General features: G+C 52.8%; 1 protein-coding gene across 1 annotated transcript in view; it reads left to right on the forward strand.

Annotated features, from left to right (window-relative positions):
* Nucleotides 1-844: 844 nt before the first annotated feature.
* The window catches only part of LOC110258246 (protein KIAA0556-like), a gene marked incomplete at its 3' end in the record, with an annotated part of 53,257 nt that continues 37,948 nt past the window's right edge, over nt 845-16,153 (forward strand). The window contains exon 1 of the mRNA XM_021081434.1: nt 845-1,183. Within this exon, the coding sequence (XP_020937093.1) occupies nt 998-1,183 (186 nt within the window). The remainder of the gene's footprint in view (nt 1,184-16,153) is intronic.

A 16,153-nucleotide genomic window follows, 5' to 3' on the forward strand; every position in this document is an offset into this window, starting at 1 on the left:
GTGTCTGTATTGACTGGGGGCGGGGGGGAACACGGACATGAAAACAAGTCATTGTGGGCCACTGAATAAGTGAGAACCTCAGGCAAGGACTTGATAACTGCAAGGGGCCATGGGTACCGGAGGAAGCAGTGGTTGTGTCAAGGGACAAGGTGACAGGGAGGACCTCAGCACATTTGAGCTGCACTTCCCAGGGTGAGAAGGGCAGGAGAACAGTGCGTGCAGGGGTCCAACCCGGGCCAAGGCACAGAGGCTGAGCCAGCATGCAGATGCTTGGGAGTAGCTGAGTTTTGTCCAGACAGACAGCAGACAAAACAGACAGGAGAGGAGGTGACCGGAGCTGAGAAGAGGCCCCCCACCACCACCACCGCCCCCAATCTTGCTTTCTCCATCTGCATCCAAAGCACTCGTGATATGAAATTTTGTTGGTGCAAATGCAAACGACAGCGCAGCTTCCCTGCTCTTCTGCCTCTTTGGCCTTGAGAGTGGCCTTGGCAGCCTCGCTGGCAGGCGGAAATGCACACAGGGGTCCCGGGGCTTGGAAACCCTGAAAGGGAACAGAATAAATCCCAAGGCTCGGTGCCATGGCCCCGTCCCAGCAAACACCCGAGCCAGTTTCTTTCTTTGCTATTTTTAAATTTTTCAAATTCTACAGGGTTTTACAAAAGAAAATCAAAGACTCTGTTTGCCAGGTTAATCAAATGGCTCAAGTCGTGGCTCTTTTCCCATCCTTCCCCCCACCCCACAGTCTCTCGCCCCACAAAGCCGATTAAGATGATGAAAATAAAGCCCGCTGCATTTTAAGTTCCGTCTGGATGGCAGAGCAGAGGGGTTCGTGTGACAGCTTTGTGCTGGGGATGAGGGTCAGTAGCCCTGCCCCCAAAGTACGGTCCCGATGGGGTGAGTCCTGAAACCCCACCCTGGAAGAGGTAGAGACGGCGGCTGAATCCCTGCTCTCACCCTCCCCCAGTTGCCATAGTCACCGCCTGTTTACTTTGGGATGAGGCAGAGATGTGCTAACCACCTCCTTCTCTTGCTGATGTTTCAGAGCAAGAAAGACCCTTCCTTGTGGATGTGCCCCTTCCACCCGCCGCTCCAGCTCTTTTTCATTATCCGCAACACGAGGCAGCTGCGTGACTTTGGTCTATCCAAGGTCAAGGTTTGGAATTACTGGACGGCTGATGGCGTAAGTGACTAACTCCAGTTCCTCGCTGGGCATTTGGCTGATGGACGCACTTAGCACCATCTAAGAGCCCAATTCCTGAAGTTGCAGAATGGGTACCTGGGTGTAGCAAGGGCCCCCTGGGGGGAATCTCCCCTGGCATCATCAGAGCCACCAGGAGCCGAGCCTCCACTGAAGGTTTGGGAAGTGCAAATCCAGTCACCCTTGGAGGGAACTGAAGAGATATAAACGGAGGTTCAGCTTTAGCAGATATGGAAACAGACACACAGAGCGGTTAGGCAATATGGCTCAAGTCACACAGCCAGTAAGCGTCAGAGTGAGGATTTGAACCCTTGAAGTCAGACTCCAGGACCATTCACTTAGTCAGCGTTTCTCAAACTATGATCCGCAGTGACTCACCTGGAATCTGGATAAAGTGCAGGTTCTAATGTAGCAGGTCTAGGGCGGGGCCCACGGTTCTGCGTGTCTAACGAGCTCCAGGCGGCCCAGTGCTCCTGGGGTGTGGACCCCACTCTTAACAGCCAGGCTCTTAAAGCTCTGTGCCCTTTGGTCTCTCTGGTTTCAGAACCCCTCCCCTCCTTCCTACCCTCACACCCTTACCCACACCCAAGCCCTCACCCTTGCGTCCTTGCTTTCTTCTCTGAGCTGTTTTTCATGTATTCCTTTGTAGTTATTCCTTCAATCAACATCAATTATTGAGCACATCCTAGGTGCTATCAGGCTTTGTGACTGATTCTGAGGACACTGATGTAAAGACAGCCTATGCCTTGGAGGTACTCCTCATCTAAAAGCCAGCAGACCTGGGAGTTCCCTGGTGGTCTAGGGGTTAGGATTCAGCACTTTCATGGATGAGGCCCTGGTTCAATCCCTGGTCAGGGGAATGAGATCCCACATGAAGCCACTGCACGTGGCGGCCAGTAAAATAAAGTAAAATAAAAACTAGCAGACAAGTAAAAGTAGAAATATTGATACTGAGGGATGAAAGCCTTGATAAAGCTAAACCCAGAGTGCCCAGGATTTCAAACAGAAGCCCCAGGGACTCAGCAGGGAACTCAGTGAGTGAGGAGGGAGAGGACCCCCTCAGCCTATCCTGGTTTCCCCTCTTATGATAGAAAAGGGGGGGCAAGAATTGTTCTACCTTCTAATCTGCTAAAAGGGAAACAGTAATACAATGAGATGATAAATGGGAACCGATCCTCAGCCTCAATGTTATTAGAGAGACACTAGGGCCTGGTGGGGAGTGTGGCAGACTGGCAAGCACACGGCCCAGGTAAAAGTGGGTCATTTTTCACCTTTAACTAATGGCCACTACAGAGCACTACCAGCCAGTGTTACTGGATCTCCTGAACATGCCCAAGAAGCTGGGAATCCGGATTTTGAGATGAGTTGTTCTGTTTGCACATGTCCGTAGCTACTTTCTTTTTGTTTAATTTAATTTAATTTGATTTGCTTTTTAGGGCCACACTCATGGCATATGGAAGTTCCCAGGCTAGGGGTCCCATTGGAGCTACAGCTGCCGGCTTATGCCACAGCCACAGCAACGCAGGATCCGAGCTGCATCTGCGACCCACACCACAGCTCATGGCAACACCGGATCCTTAACCCCCTGAGCAAGGCGAGGGATCGAACCCGCAACCTCATGGTTCCTAGTCGGATTTGTTTCTGCTGTGCCAAGATGGGAACTCCAATAGCTACTTTAAATTCTTTTGAAATCACCCTACAGTCCAAACCAAAATTCATCTTTGGGCTGGAGCTGGCCTTCCCAGCTTGTGCCCCCTGGAGCCAGGAGGAGGGAGCCCGCCTCAGGCTGGGAGAGGCCCGGGGAGGTTCTTGAAGATGCACATACCTGAACTCTAGTGGACAGAGAGGCACTGAGCAAGGCAGATAAGGGAGCGGATTTCTGGTGGAAGGAGGTACCTGGGCCAAGGCAGAGACATACGAAGAGTCCAGCCTCCTAATCCCTCTCCCTGACCCCAGCCCAAGCCTCCAGTCTGTCTCCAGTAGCCATGGGAGGCCTGAGCATGACTCTATGGGTTCAAACCCTCAAGGGCTCCCCTTGACCCAGATAATCCAGGTCAGATCTCTGCATGCGACATAAGAGCCCCCTAATCCCTGCGTGTCAAGCCTGCCTCTCCCTCAGCACCTGCCCCTGGCTCATGCCACCCTCCACAGTACCAGCTGCTCATGGTCCCTGCCCCCCCCAGCCCCTCCCATCTCACTCAACTCGAAATGCCCGCCTCTGCCTCAGATTCCTGGAAAACCCAGACATCCCTTTCTGGGATGCTGGCCTGCCCCTCCGACCCCTGTGCCCTTCGGGCCCTCACGAACCTGTTCCATCTCCCCTGTACCAGGGGCGACAGCTGCCTCCCCATCCCACGTGGGCCTCTGGGGAGCAAGGCTCCAGTTGTCTCCACCACCGCTCTATCCAAGTAGGAACACACGGTTGTCGAATGACTGAATGAGCTCATTCCCCAGGGGCCAGAAGCCGTTGGGATCCAGACGAGAGACTGAGAGCAGGAGGGGTTAGGATGCTTGCCCCGGGGCCCGAGCACAGATTAGGGGAGACTAACCTGCCTCCTCCCTCCTTCCTGGCCTCCCTTCCCATGTGCCTCTTCCTGCTGATTCTCCATCCCACCCTCCCCCTGCTCACCCAGCACTGAATAAACATCTGCTAGGTTCTGGGGATCTGGAGGCTAATGTGGCAGACACAGTCTCAGCCGCCTCTGTTCACACACAGAGCCGCTTGAGAGAGGGAACAAAAAACTTTCTCTGATTTCTCTCTTTTTGAGGTTTTCTTTTCTTTCTTTTTTTAAAAAAAAACAAAAAACAAAAAACAAAAAAAAAAACCCAGATACCTAGGAGTTCCCATCATGGCTCAGGGGTAACGAACCCAACTAGTATCCATGAGGATGCGGGTTTGATCCCTGGCCTCGCTCAGTGGGTTAAGGAGCCAGGTTTGCCGTCAGCTGTGGTGTAGGTCGCAGATGTGGCTCAGATCTGGTGTTGCTGTGGCTGTGGTGTAGGCAGGCAGCTACAGCTCCGATTCAGCGCCTCGCCTGGGACTCCCATATGGCGTGGGTGCGGCCCCAGAAAGAAAATCCTTAAAGTTTAAATTTGAGAACAAGTCCAAACCACTGGAATAAATGCAGAGGTTTTCATGGGCATGTCAGCCTCCCCTGCCCCCCCCCCCAATCCCTAGCCTGGGGCCAGCCCTGGCCCGTGTATACAGGGGGGGCTCTCCTCCAGGCCCCGGTGCGGCTCAGGCCCGTGTAGCCGCAGCAGCCACTCCCAGCCTCTGCCAGCCTCTAGGGCTGGGTCCTCTCATTGTCCAGTCTGCCCGACACTTCCTGGCAGGCGGTCATCAGCATCTTCTGGAATGGGTAACGGAACAGCCCTGGCTGCTTGTGCCCGTGCCCTGGAGCTCAGCCCTGTCATTGACTGTATAGCTCAGGCCAAGAAAAGCGGATTTTATGCGCTGGATTACAAAGAAGATAAGCTTCATCCCTTCTTCTCGGCTGAGGCCTTGCCTTTTTCCGTTAACCTGCACTTGGCCTTCCCTGTGTGCTGGGAATAGAAAAGAGGGGCCAGACGTCGGGGTATCGTGGCAGGTGCTTTGGGGAGCGGCCGGCCGCGGTGTTTCTACACAGAGGAGAGCGTGCAGGACCGCAGTCCCTGGCGGGGGCATCACTTATGTCACGCGCACCCATCTGTTGCCAGAATTTTCCGGGGGCAGAAAGCGCCACACAAATGCAGCTGCAGGTTGGTTTGATTTAATATTCTCCAGAGAATGCCATTACTGTGTGTTTTTAAAGGAGATAAAATGAGAGTTTATAGGAAATATAGTGCAGCCTGGTAGACACGGCTTGTTAATAGAGTGTTTTGTGTCTGCGAACCCAAGGAAGAAAAGCTAAATGTGAGGCGCTCATCCAACCAAGGCTTGTTTAGAATCTGAGAAAAGAAGGTGCTAGAAGAAGGGGGAGTCTCTCTTATTGGAAAATACGCTGCCCATTGAATCCTCGGGCTAACTTGGATGGGCTCCCTACCCGCTCATCAGGCAATGCCCTGAGTGCCCACCGGCCCTGAGGAGAGGGACTTCAGGACAGAGTCAGGACACGGAGGCTGGAGTCTGTCCGTGCGGGTGCACAGGGCGGCAGGCAGGAGTTGCGGTATTTGTCACAGCGGCTGCCGTTGACCCGGGGCTGCATGCATCAGGCAGGCCTGAGGCCCCCGGGGAGGCACTCGGGGAACATGTGAGGCCAGAACAAAGAATGGAACAAATGAATCATCTCAATCAATGCCCCCCCCTCCCATCCTACAAGGTGGATGCTGTCAGGCTCGCGCCTTGCAGGTGAAGAAGCCAGGGTTTAGACTAAAGAGGTCCTACAGGCCAGATGGACTGTGTCTCTTTGGCCCACTCTGCCCGCTGTGCCGTCTTGAGAAGGATCTAGAATTTTCTTTCTGGTCCGTCCAGGAAAGGTGTGTGATTGATCAGTGATATCTCTCTTGGGCTCAGGAGGAGGATGCGATGATATGCTTGTCGCATTGTTTCATGTTTCCCCGGATCGAATGACTTGCCCAGCTAGTGCAGAGTGGGACAGAAGTGGGAAGGGCACATGGGGTGTGTGGGTTTTACTGCAGTTTTCTTTTTACTTTCTTTCTTTTTTTGTCTTTTTGCCTTTTCTAGGGCCGCGCCCACTGCATATGGAGATTCCCAGGCTAGGGGTCGAATCGGAGCCATAGCCACCAGCCTATGCCAGAGCCACAGCAGTGCCAGATCCCGAGCCGCATCTGCAACCTACACCACAGCTCACGGCAACGCTGGATCCTTCACCCACTGAGCGAGGCCAGGGATCGAACCTGCGCAACCTCATGGTTCCTGGTCAGATTCGTTAACCACTGCGCCACGACGGGAACTCTAGCTGCAGCTTTCTTGACCCCGCTTCCCCCGCAGAGTGGCATCTGTTAGGAGGAGGAAATCGATGTCTCCCTTCCCTGGGATGTAATAACCCATCCAAAAAGTGGGCTCTCAGCAGCTCCCCACAGTCCATCTGTTTGCCTTTATAGAAGGCACATTTATCTGCTACGAGGTTCCACCATTCAGTAAAAGCAGGCACGCCTTCCCCGTTTCCACCTACACATCCCTGTTGCAGATGCCACCTGCAGCCTGGTCACAACAGCAAGTGGCCCGGACTCATATTTCATGCATAGAAATGGTGCTGACGAAGTAGTTTCTGAATAAATGAATGAATGAATGTTACATTTCCCCAGTGTTACATTTTTGTGACTTGTCATGTTGATCTGGGCCAGTACGGCCCCAAAGAACTTTCTGCAATTGGAGTTCCAGTCATGGCGCATGGGCACCGAATCTGACTAGGAACCATGAGGTTGCGCAGGTTCGATCCCTGGCCTCGCTCAGTGGGTTAAGGACCCAGCATTGCCGTGAGCTCTGGTGTAGGTCGAAGATGCAGCTCAGATCCCGCATTGCTGTGGCTGTGGCATAGGCTGGTGGCTGCAGATCCGATTCGACCCCTAGCCTGGCAACCTCCATATGCCGCAGGGGCATCCCTAAAAAGCAAGAAAAAAAAAAAAAGGATTTTCTGCAATGATATTAACAGGCTCTATCAGCCCCATCCAGTACAGGAGCCACTAGCCACAGGCAGACACTGAGAACCTGAATTGTGGCTGAAAGACTGTATTTTACAGTTTATTTCACCTTAATATTAATGTAATTATCCACATATGGCTGGCAACTACATAAAGGACCACACAGGTCTTGGTGCTCAGGGAACCATGGTAACCAAATAGGCAAGGCCCTGTTCATGCAGCCTTGTCCCCTCTCATGAGGAAGGGACAGTCAACAATGGTGTCCCTTTAGGTAATGCGAAGTGTTCTGGAGATGATCAAATCGGGCAAGGGGAGAGAAGCAGGGGAGGAGAAGGCTAGGCTGCTCAGCAGAGGGGATCAAAGGCTTCCCCTGACCTGAATGTTGAGAAGGAGCAGCCCTGGGAACAGCAGCAGGAAGCGAGTTCCAGGCAAGGGGCACAGCAGGAGCAAAGGCTGTGCGGTGAACAGAGGGGCGTGGAAGGGGAGGTCCCAGCAGGAGGTGGGAGCCAGGTCTTGAGGGCTTTACTGGTTCGAATTCCAAGAGCGGCAGAATGGGGCATGGTCAGAGCCAGCCCACCTGGGGCAAACCCTGGCTCCTCCTCTTTCCCAGCCCTGCGACCCTGAGTGACTTTGAGCATGTTACACTCTGCCTCCATGCCTCCGTTTTCTCATCTGTGAAATGGGATAATTTTTTTAAATTGAAGTATAGTTTGTTTATAAGACGGGATAATTCTTGTTCAGAAGTATAGTTGGTTGGGAATTCCCATCGTAGCTCAGTGGTTAACAAATCCAACTAGGAACCATGAGGTTGCGGGTTCGATCCCTGGCCTTGCTCAGTGGATTAAGGATCCAGCGTTGCTGTGAGCTGTGGTGTAGGTCACAGACACAGCTCCGATCCCGCATTGCTGTGGCTCTGGTGTAGGCCAGTGGCTACAGCTCTGATTTGACCCCTAGCCTGGGAATCTCCATATGCCGCGGGAGCAGCCCAAGAAATGGCAAAAAGACAAAAAAAAAAAAGAAGTATAGTTGATTTACAATGTTGTGCCAATTTCTGCTGCACAGCAAGGGGACCCAATCATACATTTACATACATTCATTTTCTCATGTTATCTTCCATCATCTTCTATCCCAAGAGACTGGATATAGTTCCCTGTGCTGTAAAGTAGGACCTTGTTGTCTATCCATTCTAAATGTGATGGTTTGTCTACGGCCATACCACCCCAAATGCACCCGATCTCCTCTAAATGTAATAGTTGGTGTCTACTAACCCCAAACTCCCCATCCATCCCACTCCCTCTCTCACCCCCCTTGGCAACCACAAGTCTGTTCTCCCTGTCTGTGAGTCTGTTTCTGTTCTGTAGGCAGGTTCATTTGTGCCATATTTTAGATTCCACATAAATGATATCATAAGGTCTTTGTCTTTCTCTGACTTCGCTCAGTATGAGAGTCTCTAGTTGCATCCATGTTGCTGTAAATGGCATTATTTCATTCTTTTTTATGGCTGCATAGTATTCCATTATGTATATGTACCACATCTTCTTAACGCATTCATCTGTTGATGGGCATGAGATGGGATAATTCTTGTTCAGTTAATACAATATGAAGTGCTCAGAATGTTTCCTGACAAAGGTCAGCTCTCAGTATTAGTATTATTGGAGGGATTTTGGACAAGGGGTGACACAATCTGATTGCAGAGTTGAAAGGATCACTCTGGCTGCTGTTTGGAGAAGGGTCCAAAGGAAAGCAGGAGCCCAGAGAGGAGGCTCTTAGCATAGTCCAGCTTGGCAGCTTGAATGAGGGTTGTGGTGCTTCTGAAGTGTACCATGTAGACTCAGTTCATCCCAGAGCAATGAGAAAGGGCTTTTTTTTTTTTTTTTTTTGCAAGAGGGTGGGGGAGCCTCAAATGAGTGCAAAAATGAAGAGATGAGGAGTTCCTGTCGTGGTGCAGCAGAAACGACTCTGACTAGGAACCATGAGGTTGCAGGTTCGATCCCTGGCCTCGATCAGTGGGTTAAGGATCCGGCATTGCCATGAGCTGTGGTGTAGGTTGCAGATGCGGCTCGGATCTGGCGTTGCTGTGGCTTGGGCGTAGGCCGGCAGCTACAGCTCCGATTCGACCCCTAGCCTGGGGATCTCTATATGCCGAGGGTGAGGCCCTAAAAGGACAAAAAGATCAAAAAAGAAAAAAAAAAAAATAGGAAGAGATGAGTTCAGTAACAACCTATGTACCCTTCACCAGCTTCAAAAATTATCAGCATTCTGCCATTTTTGTTTCATCTCTTTCCCTAACATTTAAAAATAAATTGTAGCTATCATATCATTTCACTCATAAATTTTTCATATGCATCTCTAACAGATAAGGAGTTTGTTTTTATATAACCCCAATGCCAACATCGTACCTGACAATAATTAATTATTATGCTCTAATACCATATTCAAATATCCCTAATTGCCTCAAAATTAGGGATATTTGATTACGGGTGGGGTATATGATTACAGGTGGGGTATTAGAGCATAATAATTAATTATTGTCAGCTCTGATTTTTGTACAGTTGATTTGTTTGGATCAGGGTACAGACCAAGGCTGAACATGGCAATGACTTTGCAGTCAAAGACGTGGCCTTCATTTGGGCAGCCGAGTCAGTGCAGCCTGATGGCTCTGCCGCATGGTGGGGTTGGGGCAGCCTCAGGCCTGGGGAGCATGATGGCATCTTACTAGGGTGGCGGGTGTGGAGGGCACTGACTCAAGTGCCTGAGAGACTTCCTTGGGTGTTGATCTCGGGCTTAGTCCAGGTCATTGTCAATGCTGGAGGGTGTTCTCTGGTGGGTGGGCTGCCGCATCTGGAATCTGGGTGCAGAAACTATGCTTGGGAAGATACAGGCATGGCCACCTTGAAAGTCCCAGGAGGCTCAGGTTGGCAGCAAGCCCTCAACCAGCAGGGGAGCAAGAGGTGAGCAGAGAATTCTGCCTTCACATAGGGGCCCTGGAGTGGCCTCCGTGGCTCAGTGGTAATGAACCCAACTAGGATCCATGAGGATGTGTGTTCAATCCCTGGCCTTGATCAGTGGGTTAGGATATGGTGTTGCTGTGAGCCGTGGTGTAGGTCACAGACCCGGCTCAGATCCCACATTCCTGTGGCTGTGGTGTAGGCTGGCAGCTATAGCTCCAAATTGACCCCTAGCCTGGGAACTTCCATATGTGGCAGGTGTGGGCACCCCCCCCCAAAAAAAGATAGGGGCCAACGTGGTGTTCAGATGCCAACGGGAAGGTTGGGATTCAGAGCCAGACTACTCCCAGCAGGAAGGAAGAACACAGATGCAGGAGTTCCCGTTGTGGCATAGCAGAAACGAATCTGACTAGGAACCATGAAGTTGCAGGTTTGATCCCTGGCCTCGTACAGTGGGTGGAAGATCGGGCATTGCCATGAGCTGTTGTGTAGGTTGCAGATGTGGCTTGGATCTGGTGTTGCTGTGGCTGTGGTGTAGGCCAGCAGCAACAGCTCTGATTAGACCTCTAGCCTGGGAATCTCCATATGCCATGGGTGCGGCCCTCAAAAGCCAAAAAAAAAAAAAAAAAAAAAAAAAAAAAAAAAAAAAAAAAGAATACAGATGCAGAACCAGGGTAGAAGCTGAGTCCCGTGTCCTGTACTGTGCAGACCAGGGGACAGGCTGCATCTGGGGCTGGACAGATGTCTAAGCAGCAAGGGCTTCTCACGCATATGAGGGGCCAGCCTAGGACAGCAAAGCAACCCCCTCCCTTCCCACACCTCCTGCCTGCCTTGGCCAGAGATTTAGTAGCTGAATCTGTTGATTGAAGTTCTCAGTCCCAGGGCTGGAATATCAGCCAGGATCCTCTTGGTAGCAGAGAACAGAAAACCTAATTAAATCCGGCTTAAGGACACAAAGGTGTTCTTTGGCTCAAGTTATAGGAGAGTATGAGGTGTCCGGCTTCAGGCATGGCCAGATCCAGGAGTTCACATGATGTCATCACCAATCTGCCCCTCTCCATCAGAGGGGGGGCAGATGTCTGCTTTCTTCTGTGTTGACATCATCCTCCAGTTCCAAGTGGTGGTCCCTGATGCCATCAGACTCACTCTTGATTTTAGCTGTCCTTGCACAAAGAGACTGTCCTTGGGAGAGCCCCAGATCTAGGGCCCACTGGCCAGGTCTGGGTTGCAACCTAGGGTGGGGCCCACCTTGGCCACATGAAGTGAGTTTGAGGGAATGGAAAACCGAGGGGCTGTCTCCAAAAGAAGAGAAAATCACGAGGGAAAGTGGGCAATGATACCCAAACTAGGTCCTTTTGCATTTTCCCTAAGAACACAGATGTTAGATGCTGTTGAATTTATTCATCAGCTCCCAACCTTCTCCAAGGCTTAGTTTCTGAATCAAGCTTTGCCCCTGGCCATGAAATACTTTTCTTTGGCCTTTCCACCTGGCAATGCCCTGACACCCCACGTCGGTACCCTGAACCCCAGGTCCCTCGGCCCCACTCCAGGCTCCGCATCCTTTTGCACCTGACTCCCACCTTTTGAATCCATCCTGTGCTCCTCCCTTTGCCCCTCGCTGCCAGTCCTAAGTCCTACCATTTCCACTGCTCAAACCTGCCTCATTCCACGTCCAACTCCTCCTTCCCCCGCTGCCTGCCGGCTCCTCTGTCTCCCCACTCTGCTCACTCATCTGCTCTGTCCCTCCATCTCATCAGCAGAGCTGTATCGATCGCCGCACACTTGGGCCATGCGCTGGGGCCGGAAATCAGACACGCTGTCTGCCCCCGCGAGCTCTCTCCCAGGCAGGAGGGCCCAGGGGAGTGACAGCAAACCACAGTTCACTGGGGCCAGGACAGTGGTGGGGGATGAGCTGAGGGCCTCGCCGCTGCAGAATGCCTCAGGGGAGTGGCCACAGTCCCCGGCCAGCACGTGCTGTCCAGGGCATCCCGAGAAAAGGACCGTGACTCAGAGGCTGTGCCCCAACTGACCAAAGGCCGCTCACAGACCGAGTGCCGCTGGCTCACACCCGTGTTCTCAGATTTCTTTGAATTAATCACCAACTTGGAAAAATCAGAAGGTCTTCCGTGAAACATAGGGATTTTTGACTTTTATTGAGAAACGGGAAGGTTGGCCGCACTGGGTCACATCCACGCCTGGAAGCTTTGGTGGAGCTGAGTCATGGCGCCGCAGTCCCCACCACTCCCACTTGTGTCCCCGGCACAGTGGCACCGTTGTCCTGACACCACCTCACTTCTCCCATTTGCCATGTTCGCCCAGGCTCCACGTGTGTACATGCTGGTGACTTCCTCCAACGCTCGGACCCCAAAAATGGCTCCCTGACTCCTCCATCCTTAGGCAACTCTTATCCCCTCTGGTCCCTGGGAAGCTCTCTGTCCTCTGAGCCTTTGCTCCTGCCCTTCTCAGCCCCTGGAATGCCTCGCTGGTCTTATGACAAACCCTGCCTTTGGAATGTTCTGTGTAAATCTCTCTTTCCCTGCCAGCTTCCTGCCTGCCCCTAGCCTGCCCCAGACGCCTCCTGATGGTCTCAGCCATACCTTCCAGGCCTCAAGTCACATGTGTCCCTAGGGCATCCCTCAGTTTCCTGAGCCTCAAGTGTCCCAAACAGGTGCCCCCAGCCAGATAAGTCCCACATGCAGATTCTGTTTGGCCCTTATGGTGTTGTACAGCTCGTGAAACTTTTGACAACACTGGAAAATTGGCTTTTGATCAGCTGCCATCATTCCCTCTGCTGCACCAGCCGGCTGGAGCCCAGGGACCCCCATAGCCTCTGACTTGGGGACCTCCCACGAGTGTGGTGCTGTAGGCGCTGGAGTCTGCGACCCCTAATTTTTTGTGTGTCTGTGTCTTTTTAGGGCTGCTCCAGCAGCATGGGGAGGTTCCCAGGCTAGGGGTCAAATTGGAGCTGCGGCTGCCGGCCTAACCACAGCCACAGCAACATCGGATCCGAGCCACATCTGCCACCTACACCACAGCTCATGGCAATGCCGGATCTGTAATCTACTGAGCGAGGCCAGGGATCGAACCTGCGTCCTCATGGATACTAGTCAGATTTGTTTCCCCTGAGCCACCAAGGGAACTCCTGTGACCCCCTAATTACTTAGGCTTTTGTGAACTCCTTAAGGAGAGCCCGGCTTTCATCTTTTGTGTCTCACCCAGGCCAGGATCCTGAAAGGCCCCCGTGTGGCATGTGTTGGGTGAAATGAAATTAGAAGACTTGCCTGCTGGGGCCTGAGCCCAGATGAAGCGCTTAATCTTAAGTTAGTGAGAGTCATTTTAGGCCCCATCCTGGGGGAGATGGGGTTCTCCTATGCCTGCTGCCAGCCTCGGTCAGGAGCAGGATTACTGCAGCAGGGCAGGGAGGCTCCAGCCTCATAGCTCTCAGCAGCCAGCCCCAGTGGGTGTATCTCTCCAGGCCGTGGATTGGGTACAAGACAGTGATGGCAGCTCGTGTGTCTTGAGCATATTACATATTCAAAGCACTGTACGTGTATCAGCTCCTTTATTCCACACCGCAGGCCTATGCAAGCAGACCTCTGGTGATCAGCTCCATCTTCCAGATGGGGAAACTGAGGCACAGAGAAGCAGATCAACTTGCTGGTGATCACATGACTACCAGGCAGTCTCGGCCCCACCACCCGGCCCTGCCTTTCAATAGAGAGGGACGCTGTGGTCCCTGGTGAGCCGGGCCCTGCCTAGGGCAGCTGCCATTCCTCTGCCCATGCCCTGTCACACCAGCTGGCCTAAACTTTCAAGAGAGGCCAGAATTGCACATTGTTATGCAAAAGCCCTCTGTTTTTAGATATTATCAGCCGGTTCTGAAAATTTGAACTGCTCTGTGGGCCGAACTGGCCCAGATCCAGCTGGAGGGCCACCAGTGAGTGACCCAATCTGTCAAGCCCCATCCCTGTCTGTCATCCGAGTCTGTGACGTTGAGGCATCCGAGTCATCACCCCCCATCCCCAAGGTGGCATGTAGTAGGTTAAATGTCACATGTCCCACCATCTTCAAGCTGCTACATCACAACAAATGGTTTGGGAGTTCCCGTCGTGGCTCAGTGGTAACGGACCTGACTAGTATCCATGAGGATGCCAGTTCGATCCCAGGCCTTGCCCAGTGGGTTAAGGATCTGGCATTGCCACAGGCTGTGGTGTAGGTCGCAGACACAGCTTGGATCCCGTGTTGCTGTGGCTGTGGTGTGGGCCGGCAGGTGCCGCACAGATTCGACTCTTAGCCTGGGAACTTCCACATGCCGCCAGTGTGGCTCTAAAAAGACAAAAGAAAGAGGTTTTCATTGGCCTTCCTCCCCAGGGACATACAAAAGGTCATTGAGATCTCCTCAAGTTCAGGTGCTCCAGGAAGGAGCAGGTTTAGTTCCCAGAGTCAGGCTTCAAGACAGATGGGACCGGGCCCCTTCCCTGTTTTTCCGAAGGTCTCCATCCGGGCAAGAACAGGTGTGCACTGGGGCCGTGAGGTCCTAGGAGCAGGGATCTGGTTGCAAGCCCAGGCTCAGAGTCCAGCGAAGGACCCTCAACTCAACCCAAGGAGGCATCGAGGGGCAGAGGGGGGAGGGCCGAGGTGGGGTGGGGAGGGGCAGTTCCTGAGCCAGGTCCCAAAGCCTACGAGATGGCTCTCCGGGGGTCAGCAGCTCACTCCCCGAAGTCCCTTGTCCCTGATAAGCCTCCCAGTCAGCCTACAGGACCCTAGGTCTCTCCTGTTCTGGACCCAACACTTCCAGGCCAAGAGAGTGGGATAGGACAGCAGCCCGTGTTCTTGGGGTGTCGCCGGACCAGTGTGTGCGCCCTCCCACAAGAGGAGAGAACCCCTAGAGTGGGGGCCTCCCCTGCCACAGGCTGTGCGTGATCGGGGTCCAGCGGTGCACATCTGGTTCCTTTCCAGCTGTGCACCCAGGCCGAGAGAGGGTTTGCTCTCCCTGGCATCTGGCATCTGGCACCTGGCACCTGGCACCTGGGCCTGGCTCGTGCTTTGCTCCAAGTGATTTCCTTCAGGCTTTGTCACCTGTGCTGAGGGCAGGTGTTTGTCTCTGGGGAAAATGCTTTGGGCGCACAGGAGCCCACACCCCCCCCGTGCCCCCCACCCCACTGCCGCCTCTGCTTGGGCTGCTGTGATGATGGAAGCAAGCCACCATCATGTGCTCTTTGCAAATGATGCATCATTCGACCCCAGGGCCAGCGAGGAGAGTGGCCTTACCGAGTCAATTCAATTACTGAGAGCAAAATAATATTAATTTTATTGTGTTAAAATGCATTACAGCCTCGACGTGATGGATTTTTGTAACCAGAAGGGAGGATGAAGTCAAGATATGGACTAGGAAAGGTGTTCCCATCCACCACAGACCAGCCACAGAGTTTCAAAGTGCCCTTTTGAAAAGCCTTTGCAGGGAGTTCCCCTTGTGGCTCAGTGGGTTAAGAACCCGACTTAGTGTCCGTGACGACTCGGGTTCAATCCCCGGCCTCGCTTAGTATTAAGGATCTGGCATTGCCATGACCTGTGGTGTAGGTCGCAGATGCAGCTGCAATTCAACCCCTAACAACCCCCTAGGAACTTCCCTATGCCTCGGGTACAGCCCTCAAAAGAAGAAAAGAAAATCCGGCGTTCCCTTCGTGGCTCAGGGGTTAGCAAACCCGACTAGGATCCAGGAGGATGCAGGTTCGGTCCTTGGCCTCGCTCAGTGGGTTAAGGGTCTGGCATTGCCATGAACTGTGGTGTAGGTCACAGATGCAGCTTGGATCCCTTATTGCTGTGGCTGTGGTATAGGCCAGCAGCTGCAGCTCCAATTTGACCCCTAGCCTGGAAACCTCCATATGCCACGGGTATGGTCCTAAAAAAGACAAATACACAGCTACAGCTGCTGGCCTACACCACAGCTACAGCAACGTGGGATCCAAACCACATCTGCAAACTGCACCACAGCTCACAGCAGCGCCAGATCCTTAACCTGCTGAGCAAGGCCGGGGATCGAACCTGCAACCTCATGGCTCCTAGTCGGATTCCTTTCCACTGCGCCACGATGGGAAGGCCAAAACCAGGCATCTCTTGATGGAGAGCAGAAGCGTGCCTCATGTCTGCCCTGGCCTGAAAAGCCTCCTTCCCACCCCGCCCCCTCTTTCCACGAGTACGTGTCTGTCTCTCCAGATGTTTCCATGGCGCTACTTTTGCGGAACTAGTCATTGAAAGCTGCCCAGGCCGTCCTTCTCAAATAGCTATTTCCTGATTAATTCACAGCACGCGCTTGCTCTGCGCCTCCGCTCAACAGAGAACACATCCATATAAACATGGAAAGGAGTGCTTGGAGAATCGACTTTTCTGACAGGCAGCAAATAGTAGCCTGCCATGCTGC

This window comes from Sus scrofa, unplaced genomic scaffold, assembly GCF_000003025.6.
Source record: "Sus scrofa isolate TJ Tabasco breed Duroc unplaced genomic scaffold, Sscrofa11.1 Contig1660, whole genome shotgun sequence".
NCBI classification, from domain to species: domain Eukaryota; kingdom Metazoa; phylum Chordata; class Mammalia; order Artiodactyla; family Suidae; genus Sus; species Sus scrofa.